Source organism: Ascaphus truei, chromosome 15 (assembly GCF_040206685.1).
Source record: "Ascaphus truei isolate aAscTru1 chromosome 15, aAscTru1.hap1, whole genome shotgun sequence".
Lineage (NCBI taxonomy): Eukaryota > Metazoa > Chordata > Amphibia > Anura > Ascaphidae > Ascaphus > Ascaphus truei.
Genome location: NC_134497.1, coordinates 8,620,761 through 8,645,105, shown reverse-complemented (window position 1 = coordinate 8,645,105; position 24,345 = coordinate 8,620,761). Strand labels below are relative to the sequence as shown.

The 24,345-nt window shown below is 51.1% G+C and overlaps 1 protein-coding gene across 2 annotated transcripts; it reads left to right on the top strand.

Annotated features, from left to right (window-relative positions):
• The first annotated feature begins 1,423 nt into the window (after nt 1-1,423).
• NKAIN4 (sodium/potassium transporting ATPase interacting 4) lies at nt 1,424-22,544 on the top strand. Of its 2 annotated transcripts, none has more exons than XM_075571474.1 (4): nt 1,424-1,678; nt 18,920-19,053; nt 19,468-19,548; nt 22,092-22,544. In XM_075571474.1, exons 1-4 carry the CDS (start codon nt 1,630-1,632, stop codon nt 22,389-22,391), a joined length of 564 nt encoding a protein of 187 aa, XP_075427589.1. In that variant the 5' UTR covers nt 1,424-1,629; the 3' UTR covers nt 22,392-22,544. The 2 variants fall into 2 exon arrangements, with proteins under 2 accessions (XP_075427589.1, XP_075427587.1); XM_075571472.1 differs by having other exon boundaries at nt 1,427-1,678; nt 18,916-19,053; nt 22,092-22,493.
• The last annotated feature ends 1,801 nt before the right edge of the window (nt 22,545-24,345 follow it).

Here is a 24,345-nt window from a genome sequence, read left to right as displayed (position 1 = left end):
ACATCGCCACCTTCGCACCTCCCCCATCGGCACACCCACATCCGCACCCCCACATCAGCAACAAACCCTCCCAAATCAGCACACCGATACAATCACCATCAGTACAGCAGCAGTACCACCGCACATGGGCCGTGTGGACCACTCCCCACCCAAATGCCACCCCCACACAACAAACATCCCGGGCAACGCCGGGGCTCTCAGCTAGTTATATATATATATATATATTAGAGAGAAATGTCCCCTTTACCCTATGTATAGCAGAGGGATTGCATAGCTATTATTCCTTGCCCTGCTAAATCAATATACACAACCCCCCCCCCCCCGTGTCAGGGACATATCCAGCTGTGACACCTCATGTATCCCAGCATAGTATATTCTGGGAGCCAACGTCCTGCTTATTCCATTCATATATAATACCCCTGCATTAGCGGGGTGGCACCTCAACACTGGACAAGACACCCTGCCCCAAATTTTGGGGGAACCCCCACCCCCAGATTTGTCTCCTTTAATTACAGCTTGTCCAATTAACTCCAGGTCAGTGTGTGGTAACGATCCAGACGTGTGTTTATTTCAGACCCTACTCTATTAGACATGGGGGACTATACTAGATAATGTAGGCCGCGCTCATAGTGACAGCGATGCGACGCCGCGTCAAAACAAATGCATTGCCGCCGTCACGTGCGCTTATAGTAAGCGCGACAGAGCGACAGCGTGGTCGCGCTCACTGGAAATCATCTCAATTTGATTTTTCCAGCGAACATAGCCTGACGTCACCGTCGCTATAAGCGTAGCCTGACGTCACCGTCGCTATAAGCGTAGCCTGACGTCACCGTCGCTATAAGCGCAGCGCAGCACAGCAAATGGGAATATAACGCTAGGACTGGATCTTTATTTATGTTTTACCAGGGAAGAATACATTGGGAGTTTCCTCTCGTTTTTAAGGATGTCCTGGGCACTAAGGACATATATGGATATATACTTATCACACTATATATATATATATCTTTGACAAATCCAGTGCCAGGGTTTAAAACCTCCTCCGTCTCTCCGTTAGAGTGTAAGCTCTGCGGACACAGGATTCTCCTCCCGTTGTATTTCATTTCTAGTGCTCCTATCCTTAAATTATTAGGCAGGTTGGGTGAAAACAAACATATAATCATCAGAACAATTATATATATATATATATATATATATATATATATATATATATATATATATATACTTGATTAATAATCTAGGGATTTAACCCGTGCAGTGCTTGTGACCAACACGCTGCAGAACAATGCATGGCAGGCACCTCCGGCACTGCCTGGGTTCTTTTGTTTGTAATGCGGGGAGGGGATGTAGTTGCCCTTTTAAGAGATGCACCAGCCTGCCACCTCCTTCCAGTGGTGAGAAAGGGAGATTAGGGGGGGATAGAGGAGGGGAGAGGAGGGAGCCAGCTCACAGTGTGGGAAAGCATCTGTTCCCATACATCACGGTGCTGTTCCCTGATCCCAAGCACAGCAAAGGATTGGCAGAGCCCTCTGTGGACATGGTCCAGGGCAGAGCCTCCTCATAGCCACAGCCTGTCCTTGCAGTGGGATTTCAGAGGGGGGCACAGAGGGCTCTCCCTGGCAGGAGAATGGGATGCTGCACTGGCAGATGCACTTTCATTTTCCTGTGCACCTTTCAGCTGGTGAGTGCCTTTCACTTTACTCCTCATTCTGGGGGGTTCCCTTAAAGTTGCAGCAGGCAAGGCACACAGTCCTGCAGAGGAACAATACGCATACAACCGATCATATGGGGAGCAGGTCGCCTCTGCCCCGCAGAGCTTGCAATCTGAGGGGCGTGGTAAGAGCGATGAAGTGTGCCGGTGGGTAGAAAGAACAAGCATGTTTCTTCCATACTGTGTCACCAGTATAACATGCTCAGCAGTGAAATGGTCAAACTGGGAACTTAAGGGGAAGTGTTTGAGGACAGAGCAGAACTTTGAAGGAACAAACCCATTTTCCCTGGGCTTGCTATTTAAATGCCCTGTGTTCCTTGTATCATGCTGCAATCCCAATACTAATAATTGTGTGTGTATAATATATATATATATATATATATATATATATATATATATATATATATTACTACATACTCAGCACCAGCTAAGTGTGTGTATAATATATCTATATATCTGTATCTTGGCAGGCGTGGGAAACTGCTTCTCATACCATTGTGAGAATACCATGCATTTCTTGTTAAAGGGACAATGCCCTGTAAGGGAGGGGGCGGGGGTTAGTCTTGGCATTGAAGGGCTATTTTCCTTTAGACTTTTTATTTCTTTTTCCCACCGCCTTTTTTTTTTTAGTCGCGCCTTGTGGCTGCTGATAATGACCACGTTACCCACTGATCATATACAGTACTGAACAGCCGGAATAAAACCGATTTATAAAGGCTCGTAATAGGGGTCGATCCGAGAAGTAATGGGGAGGGGGGAGTTTATTCCAATACATTGTATTATATAAGTACAGCTTGGAGGTGAGAGGGGGGCGCTGGCCCCAACTAGGATTTGGGCAATTGGCAAAAGGGAACAAAACAGCCACTGTGGTCCCAGCCAAAGAGATCAACTGTGAAACCAACCGCGCTGATATAACGCCGCTCCGGCTAAATACTCTATTACTCCACTTAGTAACAGTATCTCATAGATATGAATCTAATCAAGATTACCCATCTGGGGGGAACATATATATATATATATATATATATATATATATAATCACGACAGGCACTCCAAGATCCAGAGGTGACATTTATTCCTCAACGTTTCAGCTCCCGACGGAGCCGAGACAGTGTTTGGGTTACTGTTACATCAACTACAGCTCCTGCTCGTACACAAGACAATATCTGATAGTAACCCAACTCCTACGGTGATTATTGTTTGTATAGCGTTATTTATATAGCTCCCACAGTGTACTCGGCGCTTACATGTATGTATTGACTCAAAAGGCAGCCCCAGCCTGTAATGATAAATTCAGCATCTGATACTGAAGCATTATTTAGGGATTATTTTTGTGTTTATTTGCTGCAACAAAAAGTCAAGTATTTTGTATTTAGAACAGTCCGTCTCTTTCCGTCTCTCTCTCTTTGTGTCTCTCTCTTTCTTCTCTCTCTCTCTCTCTTCCCGTCTCTTTCTCTTTCCCTCTTTCTGTCTCCTTTTCTCTCTCTTTGTCTCCTTCTCTTTCCGTCTCTCTTTCCGTGTCTCTCTCCTTCTCTCTCTTTCCATCTCTCTCTTTACGTCTCTCTCTTTCCCTCTCCTCTCTCTTTCCGCCTCTCTCTCTCTTCCCCTCTTTTCCTCTCTCTCCTCTCTCTCTCTCTTTCCATCTCTCTCCCTCTCCTTCTCTCTCTTCCCCCTTTCCCTCTCTCTCTTTCCATCTCTCTCTCTCTTTCCGTCTCTCTTTCTCTCTCTCTCTTTCCGTCTCTCTTTCTGTGTCTCTCTCCTTCTCTCTCTCTCTTTCCATCTCTCTCTCTCTTTACGTCTCTCTCTTTCCCTCTCCTCTCTCTTTCCGCCTCTCTCTCTTTCCCCTCTTTTCCTCTCTCTCTCCTCTCTCTCTCTCTTTCCATCTCTCTCCCTCTCTCTTTCCATCTCTCTCCCTCTCCTTCTCTCTCTTCCCCCTTTCCCCCTCTCTCTTTCCATCTCTCTTTCCATCTCTCTTTCCATCTCTCTCTCTTTCCATCTCTCTCTCTTTCCGTCTCTCTTTCTTTCTCTCTCTTTCCGTCTCTCTTTCTCTCTCTCTCTTTCCATCTCTCTCTCTCTTCCTGTCTCTTTCCCTCTCCTTCTCTCTCTCTTTTTCCATCTCTCTCTTTCCTTCTCCATCTCTCTCTTTCCCTCTCCTTCTCTCTCTCTTCCCATCTCCTCTCTCTCTTTCTCTCTCTCTCTCTTTCCATCTCTCTCTCTTTCCCTCTCCTTCTCTCTCTCTTTCCATCTCTTTCCATCTTTCTCGCTCTCTCCTGTATCTTCTCTCTACGCCCCTCGTGCTCGCTTCCCATTGGCCAGGACGGGCTAACAAAGAGTTTCCCTATTGTTTTACCGTTGGGGCGCCAGCAGACAATGATTTCTGAAGCTTTGGCATCAATACGCCACCCGCGGGACAGGCAGAGAGGTAACAATGGGAGCTGGCACTTTGATAAGCTGCTCCAATGTCAAAGACAGAGGACTGCAGCTGCAGTTCCACTCAGGCCCACCTGCAGAGGCTGCAATAATGTGAATCGTATTGTAACTTCTGTACTTGTATTGTATGTCTTTATTTATATAGCGCCAAGTGTACTCAGTGCTTCACAAAGAATACAGTACAGGGAATTATAATAATACAATAAGCGCAGCAAAATCAGACAATAACAAAGGAAATCCCTGCCCCGAAGAGCTTACAATCTAAGTGGTATGACGGGGGACTTGCAGAAACAGCAGGTGAGGGGATAAGTGCTGTAGATGGCAGTGCTTGGCCACCATAGTTGGTAGCAGTGACTGTGGGTGTGGGACAGTAATCGTGAGTGCAGGCTATTGGGATTTTGTGAGGTGCGTTTTAAGGTTAGTCAGTATTAAATTAGATACTGTAGGTTAACACCATTAGCAGGGGAAGAGGTGGCAGGGAGGCGTGGGTGAGAGCAGTTGTGTACATTGCTGGGTCCAGGATTAGGAGAGATATCCCCAGTAGCAGGAAGGAGTAGATAGAGGGCGTGAATAGAGGATAATAAGTAGAATACTGTATATGTACTGTGTGCATTTAAATATATACAGTACTATGTATACTGTAGTACACTACCTGACTCATATTTTTGTAAATAACTGCTTGGTCGGGTAATGTTTCAGAACGCTGTGTGGGGCTGATAGTGACCCATGGAAGCCTGCCGCTGCGATTCCGGTGCTGCCGAGTGCGGGCGCGAATTATAAAGCCGCTTTTAGAAAAGCATGGCCATCTATAATAACCCCACGCAAATGTTTTTATATCCACGTTTCTGCAAAACTGGGAAAATTAACGAATCATTTTACAGTGACATGTATACCAAAAGCAATCTGTGTCCTTATATTCCTTGCTATTCCAGTGATTCCTACCTGGATTTCTGCACACTGGGTTAATTTGAAGTAGTTGTCACATTTTAAAGATGAATGACTGCTTTCACATTAGATGAGTGGCCCAGATTTACTTACTGGTGCTAAACTTTAGCAAGCCTTCATCTTAAAGTGAGTTAAGGTGTGCTAAAGCTTATCACACTATCCCAGTAAGGAGAGGTCAGAGTGACCGGAGGGGGACACACTGGTTGATACACCCAGTAAGGAGAGGTCAGAGTGTCCGGAGGGGGGGACACTGGGAGATACACCCAGTAAGGAGAGGTCAGAGTGACCGGGGGGGACACTGGGAGATACACCCAGTAAGGAGAGGTCAGAGTGACCGGAGGGGGACACACCGGGAGATACACCCAGTAAGGAGAGGTCAGAGTGTCCGGAGGGGGACACACTGGGAAATACACCCAGTAAGGAGAGGTCAGAGTGACCTGGGGGGACACTGGGAGATACACCCAGTAAGGAGAGGTCAGAGTGTCCGGAGGGGGACACAGTGGGAGATACACCCAGTAAGGAGAGATCAGAGTGACCGGAGGGGGACACACTGGGAGATACAACCAGTAAGGAGAGGTCAGAGTGACCGGAGGGGGACACACCGGGAGATACACCCAGTAAGGAGAGGTCAGAGTGTCCGGAGGGGGACACAGTGGGAGATACACCCAGTAAGGAGAGGTCAGAGTGACCGGAGGGGGACACACTGGGAGATACAACCAGTAAGGAGAGGTCAGAGTGACCGGAGGGGGACACACCGGGAGATACACCCAGTAAGGAGAGGTCAGAGTGACCGGAGGGGGACACACTGGGAGATACACCCAGTAAGGAGAGGTCAGAGTGACCGGAGGGGGACACACCGGGAGATACACCCAGTAAGGAGAGGTCAGAGTGACCGTGGGGGGGACACCGGGAGATACACCCAGTAAGGAGAGGTCAGAGTGACCGGAGGGGGACACACTGGGAGATACACCCAGTAAGGAGAGGTCAGAGTGACCGGAGGGGGACACACTGGGAGATACACCCAGTAAGGAGAGGTCAGAGTGACCGGAGGGGGACACACCGGGAGATACACCCAGTAAGGAGAGATCAGAGTGACCGGAGGGGGACACACTGGGAGATACACCCAGTAAGGAGAGGTCAGAGTGACCGGAGGGGGACGCACTGGGAGATACACCCAGTAAGGAAAGGTCAGAGTGCCCGGAGGGGGACACTGGGAGATACACCCAGTAAGGAGAGGTCAGAGTGCCCGGAGGGGGACACTGGGAGATACACCCAGTAAGGAGAGGTCAGAGTGACCGGAGGGGGACGCACTGGGAGATACACCCAGTAAGGAGAGGTCAGAGTGCCCGGGGGGGGGGACACTGGGAGATACACCCAGTAAGGAGAGGTCAGAGTGACCGGAGGGGGGGACACTGGGAGATACTCAGTAAGGAGAGGTCAGAGTGACCGGGGGACACACACTGGGAGATACTCAGTAAGGAGAGGTCAGAGTGTCCGGAGGGGGACGCACTGGGAGATACACCCAGTAAGGAGAGGTCAGAGTGACCGGGGGGGACACTGGGAGATACACCCCGTAAGGAGAGGTCAGAGTGACCAGAGGGGGGGACACTGGGAGATACACCCAGTAAGGAGGGGTCAGAGTGACCGGGGGGGACACTGGGAGATTCACCCAGTAAGGAGAGGTCAGAATGACCGGGGGGGACACTGGGAGATACACCCAGTAAGGAGAGGTCAGAGTGTCCGGAGGGGGACACAGTGGGAGATACACCCAGTAAGGAGAGGTCAGAGTGACCGGAGGGGGAAACACTGGGAGATACACCCAGTAAGGAGAGGTCAGAGTGACCGGAGGGGGACACACCGGGAGATACACCCAGTAAGGAGAGGTCAGAGTGACCGGAGGGGGACACACCGGGAGATACACCCAGTAAGGGGAGGTCAGAGTGACCGGAGGGGGACACACTGGGAGATACACCCAGTAAGGAGAGGTCAGAGTGACCGGAGGGGGACACACTGGGAGATACACCCAGTAAGGGGAGGTCAGAGTGACCGGAGGGGGACACACTGGGAGATACACCCAGTAAGGAGAGGTCAGAGTGACCGGAGGGGGACACACCGGGAGATACACCCAGTAAGGAGAGGTCAGAGTGACCGGAGGGGGACACACTGGGAGATACACCCAGTAAGGAGAGGTCAGAGTGACCGGAGGGGGACACACCGGGAGATACACCCAGTAAGGAGAGGTCAGAGTGACCGGAGGGGGGGACACTGGGAGATACACCCAGTAAGGAGAGGTCAGAGTGTCCGGAGGGGGACGCACTGGGAGATACACCCAGTAAGGAGAGGTCAGAGTGACCGGAGGGGGACGCACTGGGAGATACACCCAGTAAGGAGAGGTCAGAGTGACCGGAGGGGGGGACACTGGGAGATACACCCAGTAAGGAGAGGTCAGAGTGTCCGGAGGGGGACGCACTGGGAGATACACCCAGTAAGGAGAGGTCAGAGTGACCGGAGGGGGACACTGGGAGATACACCCAGTAAGGAGCGGTCAGAGTGTCCGGAGGGGGGGACACTGGGAGATACACCCAGTAAGGAGAGATCAGAGTGTCCGAAGGGAGACACAGTGGGAGATACAGAAAGTGACAAAAGGACAGGAGAGAGGATGTCAGAGAAAGTGACACAGATAATAACACAGAGAGAGTGCAGCATCAATAACCCAATTATATTCCACCAAGTAAAAAACATCCTTATTCTTTCAAATGGGATTTTTTTTGGGGGGGGGGGGCCCATCCCCCAACTATACGCAAAATGGGTATCCCAAAGGCCAAACAATTGCTTTTAAGGGGCCCAGTTAACAAGAGCAGTAGCATTCATTATATTTATAGGAAAGTGGGAATTTCCGAGCTCTGTACCAAACTGACCCGTCCCCATCACTCCTAAACCAGGGGTGCCTGGCCCTGCAGCAGTAAGGGGGCACATTATATTGTGTTAATGTCTGATGGGGATATCCGTACATTGTGCGGGTGTGTATGTGACGTGGGTAGTGTACGCCCCATCTATAGATGGGGGATACCCGCTTTCTGAACGATGTGTTACCTGGCTGGAAAGGAAGTGCAGAAACCTGCTTTGTTTGCCCTGTACTGGGAGTAGCCCCAAACACAGGCGGTGATGTCGGGTGGTCGGGATGGGGGGTTGGGGCTTTGGGGAGGTTAGTTTCCAAGCACCCAGTAGAGGAACTCCAAGTATGTGTGTGGCATTCTCAGCATTTAAGTAACGGGTGGCTGTTAACCCATTGCTGCCAGGCAGCCTCAGCTGTAGGGAATTTGTCTTAGAAATTCACAAGGAAACTCAAATATTCGAGGAAGCCTATCTGGCATACCCCTAACATCTCCCTCCCCCCCCCCCCCCTTCCTTCCTCCCTATTGGGATCAGCTGTGCGGCTGGACCAATCTCCACGCTATCTAACACCCCCTAACATCCGCACCCCCAAACCTTAATGGGGTCAGCTGTGCGACTGGACCAGATTCCATGATGTATACACCCACAATAAGCAGCCACTCTACCTTTTTTGTTTCAACATTGCCCCTTATTCCCTCTAGAGTGTAAGCTCTCAGGATCAGGGCTCTTATTACAGCCTTGTATCTGTTTTAAAAAAAAAGTTTTCTTAAAAACAGACCTCAAGACGAAAATTTGGCTTTTTTTTCTTCTTTTTTTTCTTAAATGGAAAGTTGGCAAATTGTACACGTTACCCCCGTGCAGACGGTTTTCCTGAAAAACCTCGCTGTTTGTGGGGGCGAGGGGCGACCTGTATTAGGCAGCAGGAAAAATAGTATGTCAAAAATAACCCCAACTGCTGTGTACAAGGTTGTTGTGGGGGCGAGGGTCGTCCCGTGTAGAAGGTTGTTGTGGGGGCGAGGGGCGTCTTGTGTAGGTTTTTGTGGGGGTGAGGGGCATCCCTGGTACAAGGTTTTTGTGGGGGCGAAAGGCGTCCGGTGTAGAAGGTTGTTGTGGGGGTGAGGGACATCCCTGTAGAAGGTTTTGTGTGGGCGAGGGGCGTCCTGTGTAGAAGGTTGTTGTGGGGGCGAGGGGCGTTCTGTGTAGAAGGTTTTGTGTGGGCGAGGGGCGTCCTGTGTAGAAGGTTTTGTGTGGGCGAGGGGCGTCCTGTGTAGAAGGTTTTGTGTGGGCGATGGGCGTCTCTTGTAGAAGGTTTTGTGTGGGCGAGGGGCGTCCTGTGTAGAAGGTTTTGTGTGGGCGAGGGGCGTCCCATGTAGAAGGTTTTGTGTGGGCGAGGGGCGTCCCATGTAGAAGGTTTTGTGGGGGTGAGGGGTGTCCCGTGTAGAAGGTTGTTGTGGGGGTGAGGGGCGTCCTGTGTAGAAGGTTTTTGTGGGGGTGAGGGGCGTCCCGTGTAGAAGGTTATTGTGGGGGCGAGGGGCGTCCCGTGTAGAAGGTTTTGTGTGGGCGAGGGGCGTCCCGTGTAGAAGGTTGTTGTGGGGGTGAGGGGCGTCCTGTGTAGAAGGTTGTTGTGGGGGTGAGGGGCGTCCCGTGTAGAAGGTTGTTGTGTGGGTGAGGGGCGTCCCATGTAGAAGGTTGTTGTGTGGGTGAGGGGCGTCCCGTGTAGAAGGTTGTTGTGGGGGCGAGGGGCGTCCTGTGTAGAAGGTTTTTGTGGGGGTGAGGGGCGTCCCGTGTAGAAGGTTATTGTGGGGGCGAGGGGCATCCCGTGTAGAAGGTTTTGTGTGGGCGAGGGGCGTCCCGTGTAGAAGGTTGTTGTGGGGGTGAGGGGTGTCCCGTGTAGAAGGTTTTGTGTGGGCGAGGGGCGTCCTGTGTAGAAGGTTGTTGTGAGGGTGAGGGGCGTCCCGTGTAGAAGGTTGTTGTGGGGGTGAGGGGCGTCCCGTGTAGAAGGTTGTTGTGGGGGCGAGGGGCGTCCTGTGTAGAAGGTTTTGTGAGGGTGAGGGGCGTCCCGTGTAGAAGGTTGTTGTGGGGGTGAGGGGCGTTCTGTGTAGAAGGTTGTTGTGGGGACGAAGGGTGTCCCGTGTAGAAGGTTGTTGTGGGGGTGAGGGGCGTCCTGTGTAGAAGGTTTTGTGTGGGCGAGGGGCGTCCCGTGTAGAAGGTTTTGTGGGGGTGAGGGGCGTCCCGTGTAGAAGGTTGTTGTGGGGGTGAGGGGCATCCCGTGTAGAAGGTTGTTGTGGGGGTGAGGGGCGTCCCCTGTAGAAGGTTGTTGTGGGGGTGAGGGGCGTCCCGTGTAGAAGGTTGTTGTGTGGGCGAGGCGCGTCCCATGTAGAAGGTTTTGTGTGGGCGAGGGGCGTCCCGTGTAGAAGGCTTTGTGTGGGCGAGGGGCGTCCCGTGTAGAAGGTTGTTGTGGGGGTGAGGGGCGTCCCGTGTAGAAGGTTGTTGTGGGGGTGAGGGGCGTCCCGTGTAGAAGGCTTTGTGTGGGCGAGGGGCGTCCTGTGTAGAAGGTTGTTGTGGGGGTGAGGGGCGTCCCGTGTAGAAGGTTGTTGTGGGGGTGAGGGGTGTCCTGTGTAGAAGGTTTTGTGTGGGCGAGGGGCGTCCCGTGTAGAAGGTTTTGTGTGGGCGAGGGGTGTCCTGTGTAGAAGGTTTTGTGTGGGCGAGGGGCGTCCCGTGTAGAAGGTTTTGTGTGGGCGAGGGGCGTCCCGTGTAGAAGGCTTTGTGTGGGCGAGGGGCGTCCCGTGTAGAAGGCTTTGTGTGGCCGAGGGGCGTCCCGTGTAGAAGGCTTTGTGTGGGTGAGGGGCGTCCCGTGTAGAAGGTTTTGTGTGGGCGAGGGGCGTCCCGTGTAGAAGGTTTTGTGTGGGCGAGGGGCGTCCCGTGTAGTTGGTTTTGTGGGGGTGAGGGGTGTCCCATGTAGAAGGTTTTGTGTGGGCGAGGGGCGTCCCATGTAGTTGGTTTTGTGGGGGTGAGGGGCGTCCTGTGTAGAAGGTTTTGTGTGGGCGAGGGGCGTCCCGTGTAGTTGGTTTTGTGGGGGTGAGGGGTGTCCCATGTAGAAGGTTTTGTGTGGGTGAGGGGCGTCCCGTGTAGAAGAGATCCAGTTGATGGAATCAACCAACAGATTTATCATTTCTTTTTCACTTTTGCGGTTTCTTTCCTTTTTGACAAATTAGGCCCGTTTCCGTGTTATGTAGTAACAAGGGGTCTGGAGGAGCAGATTGGTGGGGGGGTGAAGCTGATTATAGGGTGAACCCTTTGGGAACATTTAATTGCATGGAAGCTTTATGTCCGTTTGCTTATTGCACTTAAAGCTGCAGTTCAGTCAATATCCTGCATGTGTGTGTTTTTTAATAAATCAGTTCTGTAGTAAGAAAAAATACTTTTAGCATTTTCTGTTTTAAAAAACAACAACTTTGAAAGACCAATTTTCTTGTATTCTAATTTAACAGCCATTTGCTAAGGCACTGCCCCTTCATGTCCTGTCACAAGCCCTGGCACACCCCTTTGTCAGCCCTGCCCTCCCTCTAGCACATGTCAGTGTAGGAGTGCTCATGATTATTCATGAGCTTCCACTGACTGACAGAAGCAAATAAAAACATATGCCAGCTCTAATTATGTCACCAAATTTCGCCTATCAATACATGGAGAACGAATTGACCTGCAGCTATACAGTTCTTTAGGTAATTAGAGATTGCACACATGAAACTATTGACGTAAAAAAAAAAAATACTGAACTGCAGCTTTAAGAGCAGAGCTGGTGTTTAAAATATTCTCTGATCTACTTTCTAATTACGTCTGGACTTTGATTCAGGGTCATTACAAAGTCTGAAATCCTACCCGTCCCAGTCGCTCTACATCAGCCCTTAGGCTAAGGCCCCGCTCCCAGAGTCAGCGCGCCCGCACTGCAGACAGGCGGTGCGCTGACATACACAGACCGCGATATGCGGTCTGTAAGGAGCGGGAGCCGGAGCGGGAGGTGGGTGGGAGTGGGAGGATTGACAGGGAGGGGGGGCGTGGCTTGAGCGGAGGGACCCGCTACTCTCCCCCCCCTCCCTCCACGGGCTCGGCCTGGAGCTGCTGATTGAAGGTAAGCAACACACACACGCAGGCACACACACACACACGCAGGCACTCATACACACACACACACGCAGGCACTCATACACAGACACACACAGAAAGACAGAGGCAGGCACTCACGCACTCAGACACACACATACACACATACACACATACACACACACAGACAGGCACGCACGCACTCAGACACACACACAGACAGGCACACACGCACTCAGACACACACACAGACAGGCACTCACGCTGCTGTCACTCCACACTCCTCCCCGCTCCCCGAAGCCTCTCCTCCTCCCGAAGCCTCCCCTCCCCATTGGCTCACAGCCACACCACGTGACGCGTCAACGCTGGGGATCACCATTCTCTTGTATCCCATAGCGGCTGACGCGCCACAGCGGGTAGTGCGCTGTGCCGCCAGGGGGGACCGGGACCGGCTCCGCAGGATTCCCCTGCTGGTGGGGAACTCGCGTGTGGCCGCCCGCGCCAACGAGCGCAGCGGGACCGAGGCCTTATTCATTGTGCTGCGAAGACTCTTCCTCATATTGGGGTCCCATTCATTTGAATAATGGCGCTGATCTCTTCTCCAGTACTGGGAAGAAGCTTGAGAACATATCAAACAGGGGCCATCCTTCCCAGGCCCGTATTTAGGCATAGTCCTACTAGGCCCGGGGCGGGGGGTCAAATTTCGGATGAGCTGGTGCTGCGGTTACAGAGGCCCCGCTCTCTTCCCCACAACAATTAAACTGATTGTCGTGGGAAAGCGTGGGGCCTCTGTTAAGGTCTCTTACCTCCTTCTGCAGCGTCGCCAAATGATGCCGCGAAGTCACATGGCGACGCGGTGCTATGACAATGTGACATCACATGGTGTCTCCTGGTTATGGAAACGCGTTGGGACGCTGCAAGAGGAGGAGGCGGCCAGGGCGGCCAAAAGATAACGGTCTGTGGGCAGGAATATTCTAAAAGCGGCCCTGATCCTGTCTTTTCAGTGCATGAGTCTACAAATACCTCCAAGCCAGTACCTGTAAAGGGACTTGTCCTGACCCCTACCCTTCAGTTGTCACCTTGCACCCACGTGCCCTCCTCCGCCTCCTATTCTGCCCTCTTCCTCATGGGCTCACCCATACGTTCACCCAGGAGCCACCTGAACAGTAAGAAAAAAAATGTAATATGTCATTGGTACGAACTTGCCTTTGAACCCAGTTCTCCTTGTGACCTTGGATCAGTGACCTCTACTACTGATATTATATTGCTTCAACTCTCTCCTAATTCTGACCTATGATTCAGGTACTAGTGACTTTGACATGTACTTAGGTTTCATAGCTCTGACCTGTAAAAGCCTGAATGTGCTGACATTGTCTGGGCCATTATATGAACCGTCTGTGTTTGCCTGGCCTGGGCGTGTGTCTCAGACTGATTAGGAGTGAGAGGGGTTGTAGCTGTGAGTTGTAATGGATATAAGGATAACATAATCCTTGATGTCTGCATGGTTTGATTAGGGGGCTAACGCTGGGGCTTTGCAGTTGTTTCCTGTCGGGTGTAGGGTTGGTGGGAAGCGGTGATTGGAAGCTGCTTGACTGAAACTCCTTACACTGTATAGGAATGTGGGATACAGGATGGAAAGCAGCCACCCCAGATCACTGGCTCAGCTGTAATGAGTTCTCCTCTTCCACTGGAATAGACATGTTCTCATTTCCTAATGCTATGCCTTACACAATGGGATTTCTACAGACCTGTGCCCCGCCGGGGCCTGGATAAGACATGTAAGATTTGGTGAAAAGAGGGAAGGGGTGATACGGATATCTAAAAAAAAATTAGCACAAGAGCTCCACATGAGCAAATTAATAAGGCTTGAAGAGGTCAAATCCTTTGATGTTGATCCTATCTGTAACATGGTATCACCACCTACTAAGCACTTTGCTTTGTAGTTTGGGTCACAAATAGCACGTTTTTTGTTGTTGTTTTTTTTGTAGGAACAATATGGCTGCTGGATCTCTCTGATTTTACCAACCACATTTTACCAACTCTTTTTCTATGTTCCCCTAAATATCCAGCACACACACAAATCATTCCAAGATACATTCACTTCTTACACTGGCTCACCTACTCTAATCTCTTAGGCTGCGTCCATGGTTAGTGATTGCGTGCTGAAGCGCGCGGAGGCTGAGGGAAAGCGGGTGGTTTCCCTGGCCTTAGACCGCGCGCTGTCCGGGGGCGTGTCGGGGTGCGGGGGGGGGGGGGGGCTGTGACGTCACGGAGCTGGTTCGCTCTCATTGGGCGAACCGCTCACGCGACCGGCCCTGCGCTCCGGCAAGCGCAAAAATGTTACATTTTGCTAAGACTTGCGCTTCCGCACGCTTGCGTAAGCGTGCCCCTACTAAAGCCGCTCTCATTGCGGCTGCAGGGGCTCAGTGCCAAGCATAAGCGCGCCTCAGTGTCCGAGGCCTTATACATGGTACGGTGTATAAGCTAGAGAGATTCACTGTATAATGTTTCAGAGACTGGAGCAGGTTTTCCCACCCTATAGGATGCATGTGTAGTATGGGGGCCTCCTAAATATAGTAGAATACGATGCCTTTACTGTATACTGTATTATTATTTGTTACCCACCATAAACTGAAAGTTTATCCAGTTGGGTCTGAAGTAACCGGTGTTGGTAACCAACTTGATGACTTTCTCCAACATTGAACGGGTTAATCATGCTGGTATGCATGTGTATCTGGCTGGTACACATCTTTAGCTTACCTTTCCCTTCTTGTCCATACTGGCACGCAGTATTTATAACACGTGGCATGATGCCTATAAACTCTTAGCGGTCTGTTTATTTTGGGCGTACGGCCAGTAAGCCCTTTAATTACCTGGCACTGCCAGATATTCACCGCTCCTGGATCTGCGTATTTTAGTGCTCTGTATCAATAGCTCTGGGAGAGGGCATTCCCCGAGCTTCCTCTGCCCACAGTGATCTGTACAGACAGGTTTGCTATAGGAGGCATTGAAGACGGAATGTTTAGTGCTACAGTTGCAATGATGAAGACGGACGGGGATATGTATCGACATGGTACTGTATGGCTGCGGCCAGGCAGGGAGCGGGGGCGCCGGTGCTCGTGCGCGGTGACGTCATGCGCTCTGCTCGGCCGTGAGATTTGTGGACAGCTAGGTACGCGCGCGCGGGGGGTGGGGGGGTGCAGCCATGATGTCACAGAGCTGGTTCGCCCTCATTGGGCGAACCGCTCACGTGACGCGCCAGCGAGCGGCAAATTCAAATTTGCTTGCTTCGGCAAGCAGCTGAGCACCGTGCAGGCGCCCACTCAGCTGCACCCTGGACGAGGCCTTAGGCCCGGGCCATGGTGCCTTCGCCCACGCGAAGGCTGTGAAGTCACCCGCGTGAAGCAGGTGCGTTTTTCTGCCCATGGTAGACGCGCCGTGGGGGGGCGTGCCTAGGGGTGTCACGGAGCTGGTTCGCCCTCATTGGGTGAACCGCTCACGTGACCTGCCTGTGGCACTGAGAAATCAGTGTCAACTGATTTCTTGTGCATCGCACGCCACCTCCTCTGCGCGGTCTGCAGCACCATGGACGAGGCCTTAGCCTTAGAAGCTCGTCAGTGTTCCATCGCTCCGGAGCAACTCTCCGACCTGGCGGATTTATTTAAGGCACAATGAAAAACAAAACTGTGCAAATTCACTATAATACTTCCCTGACTCGCTCCTCTGCTAACATCCTATAACCCCTACCCAAATCACTGATTGGCGATAGGCGCAAAATTAAAGCAAAGCTCACCGTGACGCAGAGTCAAAATGATGCTTCAGTTTGTGAAACTTGATACTGTACATGTTATTCTGGACCAAGCACCACTGTAGCCTGTGATTAGGTCCATGTAGCATAACTCATCCCCTTTAAAAGCACACAGAGTCCTTCTATTTTCTTCAACTTTATTGGGTGGGTTTGACAGAAATATAAAAGCACTTGCATGTAGTTTTTGTGGTAGGAAGTGGCTCTTGTGAGGGGAAGGTAAAAAGGAATCCCCTTCTAAAGGAGCAGTGGAAGATGCATACACTCACTGTGTCTGCTGATGATCAGAGAAAGCACACTTTCCTTTCCAGACAGCAACAAGCCAATGGGGCATACTAATAAACTGAGAAAGGCAGGGGGAGAGGGCTAAACCAACTCAAGCAATGAGCAGTGATAGGTTGTAGCAACAATGTTGCAACTACACAGCAGCAATGGCTGCTTCAGAACAGGGAAACATGCAACATTCACTGGGGAGAGCTGGCAGCCTGAGAGCAGAAAAATACACAGAAAATATACAATCCTGTTCCAGGACACATGTCCACCATACTTTTACTATTACACAGTTACTATGAAACATGGTTTGACTGGTTTGCAATATTATTAGCGTTGACCATGTATGCAGAGGTTGTACACAGTAATATTTGCAGCTACCCTGAAGAATGTCCAATCTACGGTTTTGTCCAATATCGCGAGGACTCAATGTTCACCTGCTCCAAGAACCCGATCACCGACCCATGCTAGAGACCAGTACTCGGCCATCGCTGAGTTATATTGGCACATTTTCCCCAGGTCGCTCCGCATGGCGCCCGCGTATTTTGCCCGTACATGGTTGCATTTTGATCATTCTGTGGGTGGGCAGAATTTTCGTTTTGTCATTAGCTTCAATATTCGTCTCTGCGGGCCGGCTTGCAAAATGGTGTGGCCCGATGCGGAGTGTGCAGGGGCCTCTTCCCTTCCCTGTGGAGTGGGGGTGACGGTTGTGGCACCGCTGGACGGAGCCACACGGAAGTTGGCGCCCCTCCGGAAATCGTGCCCTGTTTTCCATGCTCGCCGCCTGCCTGGGCTCCCTCCATCACCGCACCCGCTCCACATGTGGGGCCCCTGGGGGAGAGCGCGGGGCTGATGCCACCAAGCCAGCCCGGCTCCTGCACAGCAGAGGATCCTGAATACATTTCCAACTTCTTATTTCTGTAGCCGTGGCTTTTTCATCCTCACGTTATCTTTTTCTTTCTCCTCTTGTGTTTGTTTTCATTGGAACAACATTTTACAAATGGTAGGTAAGCACATGAAGTGGTCAAGGTGATTATTTGTGTTTAGGGGGGGTCACCATTATCTAGCAATACCCTGCCTCTCACAGTCGGTATGTACCTGCCCTGTTCCTGCCCTCTCACTGAGCAGCTGCCCCGGGTTCGAGCAGTGGATGAGGAGGAGAGGTGCTGTGTATTGTTGGAATATCCCCGGAGCCTCCCTCTCTCCCGGACATGATTAGCAGGGTCAGCTGGAATTCTCTTGAGTTTGGCCAGGCAAACGATGCGTTTCAGGCTCGCAGGCAGCGAAAGGGTTAAAAGCGGCAGCAGCCCCTCCAAAATGCATTGAGCGCAATGTCCATATTAAGATAGACGCGTCCCAGGAGAATAACCAATTCTTTTTGTCAGGGCTCTGCCCTGACTTTAGGCTACGTCCATAGCAGGGGAAGCCGCGCTGAGCCGCGCGGACGCTCTGTGCTGAGCCCCTGCGTCCTCAATGAGGATGCCTTTAGAGGGGGCTCACGCGAGCGTCCGCAGGCGTGCTGAGGAGTTGGAATTTTCAGCCGACAGCAGAGCCTGTTTCTCAGCGCGCTGTCGGCTGAAAACCTCCAATCACAGCAAGCAGCGTCGCGGCGCTGTGACGTCGGCGCCTTGACGTCGGTGCGTCGCGGGCTATTGGCCCAGCAACGTGACTGCCCCGCCTCCCGATCGCGCACGCTGGCTCGCCTGCCAGTCCATGGAATCGCTCCTGACCGGGCAGGCGAGCCTCAGCGCGGAGGAGCGCGGGCTGAGGCTCTATGGACGCAGCCTTAGTGTGTCTGCTCGCAGCGTTAAAGGTTAATAGAAGTTGTGAGGTTTATAGATTCTATGACTGCACCAGTAACTCCTTGTCTGCTAGAGGTGCCTGAAACTGCAGGCAGCCAAGGAGTTAATAAAGAGGTTACAAAGTGTCTTCGTTGCTGCTGGAGGAGGGACACCCTGATGGACAGTGCTGGTCCTGCAGCAAGGGGGAGGTTAAATGCAGCAGTGACTGAAGGCATCCATCAGACGTGACCTTTGGGGGGTTGCAAAGGATGCTGGGAAGGGAAAAAACAAATTGCAGGACCCCAAGGAATGTTACCATGGCAACTCCAGCAGGAGATAAACCAATTAAAATCAACCCCATGAAGTGCAGGTGTGCGCTGTAAAGATGAAAAATAGAAATGCTTGCAGGTGGAGAGGTGCCAGCCTCACTCCCAGGCACTAGCCACGCACAGGGTACATTTCTATCCAGAGCAGGTATGGAGCAGTCAGAGGCAGTGCCAGCCTCCCTCCCCCATACCCATTGTGTGGACTGTGGTGCCCATGGGGTTAGGTAGACTTGTTTCAGAGGAGGGTGTGCGATGAGTGATGAATTCATCCTGTATCAGGCGCAAGGGCACAGGGACAGAATGATGGATCCACCCGCCATCAGGGCGAGAGCAGGAGAACAGTCATCCATCAGGATCATGTGGCAGGGAAGGGGGAGTGCAGCCACCTGGGTACCGGAACCTCCTACTAGACCTTTACAGCACTGCAGTCCGTGTATAAAAGGAACCACAGCATCCATGGATGGGCGAACAAGACACTCCGAGTGCTGGGCCACAATAATAATAATAATGTTTCTATCCCACGGCTCAGGGCGCGTAGAATAACAATAATTGTAAACTGTCAAATGCAGACTTCTGCAAATTGTTCTGAGGTTGTCTAATCCTTTTTTTCCACCTCTCTCTCCTCTCTCTCTCTCTCTCTCTCTCTCTCTCTAGATAGCTGCACTAGAGTGTCAGGTCTTTGATTTTCTCGGCTACCAATGGGCTCCGATTTTGGCCAATTTCCTTCACATCATCGTAGTTATCCTGGGCCTCTTTGGAACTCTCCAGTACAGACCACGCTATGTTGTGGCTGTAAGTATTACTCGTCTCTCCAGTGGGCGTTGGCTTGAGGCTGGGTGCAGGGATGTAGATACTGGACTCTAGGTCTGGCCTGCCTATGGTAAGACACATGGACACTTTTCTGACCACGGGGGGGAACCTGACATCTCTGGGGTGGGGTGGCACAGAAGGGCTTTAGGATACATAGCACAGCACCTATAGGCTGGACAGTTTAATATAGGGACAAGGATTACAGAGAGCATCACCACTAGGAATAGGTGGTACAGGGGTTACGTGGGGACATGTCTGTCACCCTTTAGGGACAAGGGCAGGAACATGGCACCTCTTGGGCTAGTTTAGCATCAGGCCGATAGACATAGAGGATCGGGCCGTACAGGTAATGGGCGGTCATAGAGATATATAGTTCTCTCTCTCTTTATATCACAGTATGCCGCCTGGGCAGCAGTCTGGGTCACCTGGAATGTTTTCCTTATCTGCTTCTACCTGGAGGTCGGTGATCTGTCTAAGGTAAGATTTGGACAAAAGGAATGGGGGGGGGGGGGGGAGGATTAGATCCCTCAATGTCGGCACCGCAGAGCGCCCCTTCTTACCTTCCTAACTTTAGGTTTACATCTTATATCAGTGCTGCCAACTATCGCTGGTTTGGATAAACTACTAGACTTCAATGGAATCTCACTGATGGATATTAACATTTTTAAACCCGAAATCCCTCTGTTTTTGGTCCTTTTGAGGTTGACATCTGATTTTATATAGAAATATGAACTCGATAACACTCTGAGATGTACAAGTCCTGTTTTATATCCTGGGATTTCAATACAAAACCTCACTCCCTATCTAACCATATACCCACCACAGCCCTCCCTGCACCCATCTCATCCTCTCTATATTTGGGTAGGGGGAGCAGGAGCGTTCTGCATCCCTTGTGCCAAACTGCTTTCATCTGCTGGGATATGAAAGCGATGGCTCCACCAGCTGCCTCCTCTCTTCCCTGATTATTCATGTAAGCTCCTTCTGGCACAATGACTTGGGGGGAAGGGCAGTGACTGCGAGGGTCTTTATTAGATGGGGGGAGAGAGAGGTTCAGAATGAGACCACATTCTGTAGTAAAAATTCAGGCATACTTAATCTTCTCCCCCCCCCCCTTCCCATGGGCTTACAATATGTTTTGGAACCGAAGATGAAACAAGGTAAATTGATTGCCCCAAAGAGACCTCAAACAGCCCAATACATTCTCCCTACTTACCACTTAGATTGTAAGCTTTTCGGGGCAGGGACTCTTTTTCCTAATGTTACTTTAATGTTTGAAGCGTTTATTCCTATTACGTCCCATGTGTTACTGCTGTACAGCGCTCTGTACATGGATGGCACTGTATAAATAAATACATATATACAGTCTGGTACTGAGCTGTCTGGCTGAAACCTGACACCTCTTACACACACGCTAAAAACTCGTGAAATTCCATTTTTGTTACTACATGTCACATTTTTCTGTTTACACATATCCAGCACTCAGGACAAATACATTGTGTTACTTGTATTATATAGATGAAGGTACATTACCATTCTCTGCAAGAGAGAGCGGATATGTGGGGAAATAGGAGGAGTCACAGGGAGCGGGTATATGGGGAAATAGGAGGAGTTACAGGGAGAGGTTATATGGGGCAATAGGAGGAGTTACAGGGAGCGGTTATATGGGGCAATAGGAGGAGTTACAGGGAGATGTTATATGGGACAATAGGAGGAGTTACAGGGAGAGGTTATATGGGGAAATAGGAGGAGTTACAGGGAGATGTTATATGGGACAATAGGAGGAGTTATAGGGAGCGGTTATATGGGGAAATAGGAGGAGTTACAGGGAGATGTTATATGGGACAATAGGAGGAGTTACAGGGAGAGGTTATATGGGGAAATAGGAGGAGTTACAGGGAGATGTTATATGGGACAATAGGAGGAGTTACAGGGAGATGTTATATGGGACAATAGGAGGAGTTATAGGGAGCGGTTATATGGGGAAATAGGAGGAGTTACAGGGAGATGTTATATGGGACAATAGGAGGAGTTACAGGGAGAGGTTATATGGGGAAATAGGAGGAGTTACAGGGAGATGTTATATGGGACAATAGGAGGAGTTACAGGGAGATGTTATATGGGACAATAGGAGGAGTTATAGGGAGCGGTTATATGGGGAAATAGGAGGAGTTACAGGGAGATGTTATATGGGACAATAGGAGGAGTTACAGGGAGAGGTTATATGGGGAAATAGGAGGAGTTACAGGGAGAGGTTATATGGGACAATAGGAGGAGTTATAGGGAGCGGTTATATGGGGAAATAGGAGGAGTTACAGGGAGATGTTATATGGGACAATAGGAGGAGTTATTGGGAGTGGTTATATGGAGCAAAAGGAGGCTTTATTGGGAGTGTTCTGTAGAGTAATAGGAGGAGTTATAGGGAGCGGTTATATGGGGAGTTATGGGTAGGGTATATGGAGAAGGTACAGGGAGTGTTCTATAGAGCAATAGGATGAGTTCTAGGGAGCGGTTATATGGGGAGTTATGGGTAGGGTATATGGAGAAGGTACAGGGAGTGTTCTATAGAGCAATAGGATGAGTTCTAGGGAGCGGTTATATGGGGAGTTATGGGTAGGGTATATGGAGAAGGTACAGGGTGTGTTCTATAGAGCAATAGGATGAGTTATAGGGAGCGGTTATATGGGGAGTTATGGGTAGGGTATATGGAGAAGGTACAGGGAGTGTTCTATAGAGCAATAGGATGAGTTATAGGGAGCGGTTATATGGGGAGTTATGGGTAGGGTATATGGAGAAGGTACAGGGAGTGTTCTATAGAGCAATAGGATGTGTTTGGGGAAGAGGTATTATAGGTCTTAAGGTGATTGGCATAGATTGAGCCCGACCTAAAGTTTTATTTAAGTAGGACACATGGGACCACAAATCCCAAAATACAGAGAGACGATAAGTTAAGATGCTTGCCCAGCCAGGCCTGGGATAAATCCGTTCCCGCGTGTTCGAGACATTATCTCTCCTCCCCGCAGGACAGCGACCTCCTAACATTCCACGTGTCCCAGCACCAGTCGTGGTGGAGTGACCACGGGCCTGGGTGTGTGAGGAAGGAGGCTCCCCTGGGCGGCATGGCTGGGCTGGAGACTCACGCCTATGTGTCAGTCATTGGGTGCGCTGTGGAATACCAGTACATCGAGGTGATGCACAGTTCCATGCAGATACTACTGGCGGTGAGTCAAGTCCTGCACTACATGATAACACAACCTCTCAAGTGTCTTCTTAAAGCAGCAGTTAAGGTTTGGAAATTCCTTCCCACCCTTGGGGCGTTTTAATTTGAACTATATCTTCCCGTAGCTATCCTTTTTACATTACAAAGTTCTAGCACCTACATTGGTCCTCAACCTCTAAGACGTCAGCAGTGGTATTTAATTCCCATCTGCATGTCACTTCTACTCCACTGCCTTTTCTCACATTATTTAGTAAAGGAACATAGTGTACCGTTCTTGACGTTGTATATTGTGTCAAAGTCTAGAGCAATCTGGTAGTGTAAAGGTTAATACACATTTTCTTTTTGGAAATGACTGATAATAAAACTCGTCCTAAATGGCCCATGTTCAGCGCTATCCGCCGTCTTTATTATTCATAGATACATGACATAGAGATGCGGCTTCTGCCTTTCACTGTGAGGTCCCCCGGCCTCTCTCTGCCACTGTGAGGTCCTCTCCCTCCCCCGGCCTCTCTCTGCGAGGATGAGCAGAGCACTGGCCTGGGTGAGGATGGGCAGAGCACTGGTCTGGGTGAGGATGGGCAGAGGCCTGGCCTGGGTGAGGATGGGCAGAGGCCTGGCCTCGGTGAGGATGGGCAGAGCACTGGTCTGGGTGAGGATGGGCAGAGGCCTGGGTGAGGATGGGCAGAGAACTGGCCTGGGTGAGGATGGGCAGAGCGCTGACCTGGAGGAGGATGGGCAGAAGCCTGGCCTTGGTGAGGATGGGCAGGGTGCTCGCCTGGGTGAGAATGGGCAGGGCGCTGGCCTAGGTGAGGTTGGGCAGAGCGCTGGCCTAGGTGAGGATGGGCAGATGCTGGCCTGGGTGAGGATGGGCAGAGTGCTGGCCTGGGTTAGGATGGGCAGAGTGCTGGCCTGGGTGAGGATGGGCAGAGTGCTGGCCTGGGTGAGGATGGGCAGAGTGCTGGCCTGGGTGAGGATGGGCAGAGAGCTGGCCTGGGTGAGGATGGGCAGAGTGCTGGCCTGGGTGAGGATAGGCAGATGCTGGCCTGGGTGAGGATGGGCAGAGTGCTGGCCTGGGTGGGGATGGGCAGAGTGCTGGCCTGGGTGAGGATGGGCAGAGTTCTGGCCTGGGTTAGGATGGGCAGAGTGCTGGCCTGGGTGGGGATGGGCAGAGTGCTGGCCTGGGTGAGGATGGGCAGAGTTCTGGCCTGGGTTAGGATGGGCAGAGTGCTGGCCTGGGTGAGGATGGGCAGAGTTCTGGCCTGGGTGAGGATGGGCAGAGTTCTGGCCTGGGTGAGGATGGGCAGAGTGCTGGCCTGGGTGAGGATGGGCAGAGTGCTGGCCTGGGTGAGGATGGGCAGAGTGCTGGCCTGGGTGAGGATGGGCAGAGTGCTGGCCTGGGTGAGGATGGGCAGAGTGCTGGCCTGGGTGAGGATGGGCAGAGTGCTGGCCTGGGTGAGGATGGGCAGAGTGCTGGCCTGGGTGAGGATGGGCAGAGTGCTGGCCTGGGTGAGGATGGGCAGAGTGCTGGCCTGGGTGAGGATGGGCAGAGTTCTGGCCTGGGTGAGGATGGGCAGAGTTCTGGCCTGGGTGAGGATGAGTAAAACAGCTGCAACCTTCCCACAGTGTGAATGAAAATCTCTTTATAGGAACACAAAGATTGCAGGATTGTGTGTGTGTGTTTATAATATATTTTCCTTATGTTGAGCTGCAAATATACACACAGCTGTACAGAGAATGAATACAATGAGTTCCTTGTCCAAAGAGTTTACAATCTCATTTAGGTGCCTGAAACACCTGGAGATTACGTGATGGTCCCGAGAGTCCAAAGAAAGCTGGCTCTGGGATTTCAACCCACTTCAAAAGCAGCGACCTCGTTACTAATCTACGTCTTCAGCCTGTGTGTTCTGTGCACAGATACACTACTCATATAGAGTGAGCTCTAAATATATAGGTGGATATAAAGAAGTGTATAGACATTTTTCACACTTTGACGCTTTGCCTCAGTAGGGAATCCGTTTTATATAAGTATTCACTCGCCGTGTGATGTTTTCTCTCAT